Raw genomic sequence first — 2,444 nt, forward strand, 5'->3', positions numbered from 1 at the left:
GAAGTGAATATTCATTAGATTTTTCAATAATTCTTGTAAATATGAAGAAATATTAAAAATTATTTATATTGTATAAAATTTTTTGAACAAAAATAATCAAAAAACAATTATAGCAAATTACTTTCTAATTTGAATAATTTACCATAATTGTTTTTAATTGTATATAGAAATGTTCTATTACCATTTCTATTGTTCTTTCATCAAAAATATAATTCTTCAAGTGTTTGGTATTCCTTTAATTTTTCATTAATATTGATAATTTAAATAATAATAATCAAATCAAAACAAATAAAAAGTAGATAATTAAATGTTAATAATTTTGTAATGTTCATTATTCAATGTAGATTAATTGTTTTAACATTGTATTTTCATTATTTATTATTTTATTCTTTGATTTTAGTTGTTGAATTATGATAATTTCATTTTATCATTTATTTGATATGGAATAGAGTATTTTAAATATCAATTATTTAAATATTAATTATTTAATTTCTATTTAATTTTGATGGGTTTAAAATTCTTCTTTATTTTCTTATTTTAAGGAGAATATATAATTACTACTGTATTACTATGAGTTAATATTCTTTTTAGAATCAACCATTAAACCCTTTTTCTTTGATAATCTTATATTATCAAATGTACTTGTATCATAACAAGTAATAATGTCATCTTTATAAATACACATTCGTTTATTGTCAATGATATCACATGATTGTAAATAATAAACACTGTTATTCTTGTAGTATTGATTATGATGTTTTTCAACTAAATACAATATTATAATCAGTCAGTAATTGGTTGATTTGAAGGATGAAAATATTTTAGTGTTCTGTGTGGTGTCTCTGACGTGCTACCTTCGAATCAATAATGAATAAAATAACAACAAAATGAAATAATTAATAATTATAATTTATTAAAAATAAAAATAAATAACATTTTATTTTATTTCTTATTATTTATTGTTTTTCATAACAAATATCAATTAATAAAAATAGAATGATGATAAAGAATAAAAAAGAAGAAATTAAAATATAAAAATAAAAGAACTAATAAATTAAGAACTAATAAATAATAAATCAATAATGAAATTAGGATATAATGAAATAATGATAACATCAATGTATTTTAATGATATTAAAGATTTTATTAATTTAGAAATAGGAATTAAAAGATTTCAAGGAAATATTGAACGATTTCATTTTAATCCAATTCCTTTAAATAAATATTCAAGAAAATTGTTTACTAATATTGAAACATTTCATATTTATAATAAAGATGATGAAATATTTAATGATGGAAAAATATTTAAATATGTAATATGGTATAAAGTACGTTATTCAACATATTTAAAAGAAAAAGAACAAGGAAATATCTGTAAAAATATAGAATATACAAAAGAAGATAGAAATAAATATGGGAATACAATACCATCAGAAGTTAAATCACTTGGATATGAATGTTTTAATAATTGTGATTCATTAACATCAATTGATATACCAGCATCTGTTAGTGAAATAGGAGATGGATGTTTTAATGGATGTTCATCATTAAAATCAATTAATATTCCATCATCAATTAATGAATTAGGGTATAGTTGTTTTAAAAGATGTTCATCATTAACATTAATTGATATACCAACGTCAATTAGTAAAATAGGATATGAATGTTTTAGAGAATGTTATTCATTAAAATCAATTAATATACCTTCATCAATTAATGAAATAGGATTTTATTGTTTTAGTTATTGTTCATCCTTAACATCAATTAATATACCATCTTCAATTATATCATTTGGATGGGGATGTTTTTCTGAATGTGGGTGTAAAGAAGAATTAATGAAAAATAAAAGAATACCAAGAAAATGTTTTGATAAATGGTATTGAATGAAATAAAAATATAATAAATGAAATACAATATAATTTGAAGTAGAAACAAATTATAATTGATTATCATTTATATTATTATTATTCTTTTCTTATTTATTCTTTTTGATATTATTCTTTTTTATTGTGTTAAAATATTTATTATTATTTATTGTATATGTTTATTATTTCTTATATCTTCTATTTTATCTTATTTATTTATTATCTTTTATATCTTTATTATTATTTTATTATTGTTTATATTCTTATATTCTATATTTTAACTTATGATTTTCTATTATTAAATATAAATTAAATGAATTTGATATTATAGATAAATAAATATCAATTTTATTAATCTATTTGTATTTATATAATATAAATATCAATAAAAATAAATTATAAGTTAAATTAAATGAAATATGAATATGAATAATATTAATAAGAAATGAAATAATTAAATAATAAGAATATATTTAAAATATAAATATCAAATACATGAATAAAATAAATAATAAAATATAAATCAAAATAAATAAATAAAATAATGAATAATAATCAAATATTAAAACATGAATATGT

General features: G+C 17.0%; 1 protein-coding gene across 1 annotated transcript, besides 11 other annotated features; it reads left to right on the forward strand.

Moving 5' to 3' along the window:
* Positions 1-47: 47 nt before the first annotated feature.
* Positions 48-84: a sequence feature (AT_rich).
* A 150-nt stretch (positions 85-234) lies between these two features.
* Positions 235-275: a sequence feature (AT_rich).
* A 13-nt stretch (positions 276-288) lies between these two features.
* Positions 289-863: a repeat region.
* Positions 864-890: 27 nt separating this feature from the next.
* Positions 891-961: a sequence feature (AT_rich).
* Positions 962-983: 22 nt separating this feature from the next.
* Positions 984-1,151: a microsatellite.
* Positions 989-1,107: a microsatellite.
* Positions 1,083-1,883, forward strand: EDI_161300 (uncharacterized protein; the record flags this gene model as incomplete). Its single annotated transcript, XM_001734800.1, has 1 exon — positions 1,083-1,883. The coding sequence occupies one exon, from the start codon at positions 1,083-1,085 to the stop codon at positions 1,881-1,883; it is 801 nt and encodes a 266-aa protein (XP_001734852.1).
* Positions 1,884-1,886: 3 nt separating this feature from the next.
* Positions 1,887-1,922: a sequence feature (AT_rich).
* Positions 1,923-1,952: 30 nt separating this feature from the next.
* Positions 1,953-2,131: a microsatellite.
* Positions 2,132-2,136: 5 nt separating this feature from the next.
* Positions 2,137-2,221: a sequence feature (AT_rich).
* An 11-nt stretch (positions 2,222-2,232) lies between these two features.
* Positions 2,233-2,406: a microsatellite.
* Position 2,407: 1 nt separating this feature from the next.
* Positions 2,408-2,444: part of a repeat region that runs on past the window's edge.

This window comes from Entamoeba dispar, genomic scaffold (genome assembly GCF_000209125.1).
Source record: "Entamoeba dispar SAW760 scf_1105229458603 genomic scaffold, whole genome shotgun sequence".
In the NCBI taxonomy this organism is placed as follows: domain Eukaryota; phylum Evosea; order Mastigamoebida; family Endamoebidae; genus Entamoeba; species Entamoeba dispar.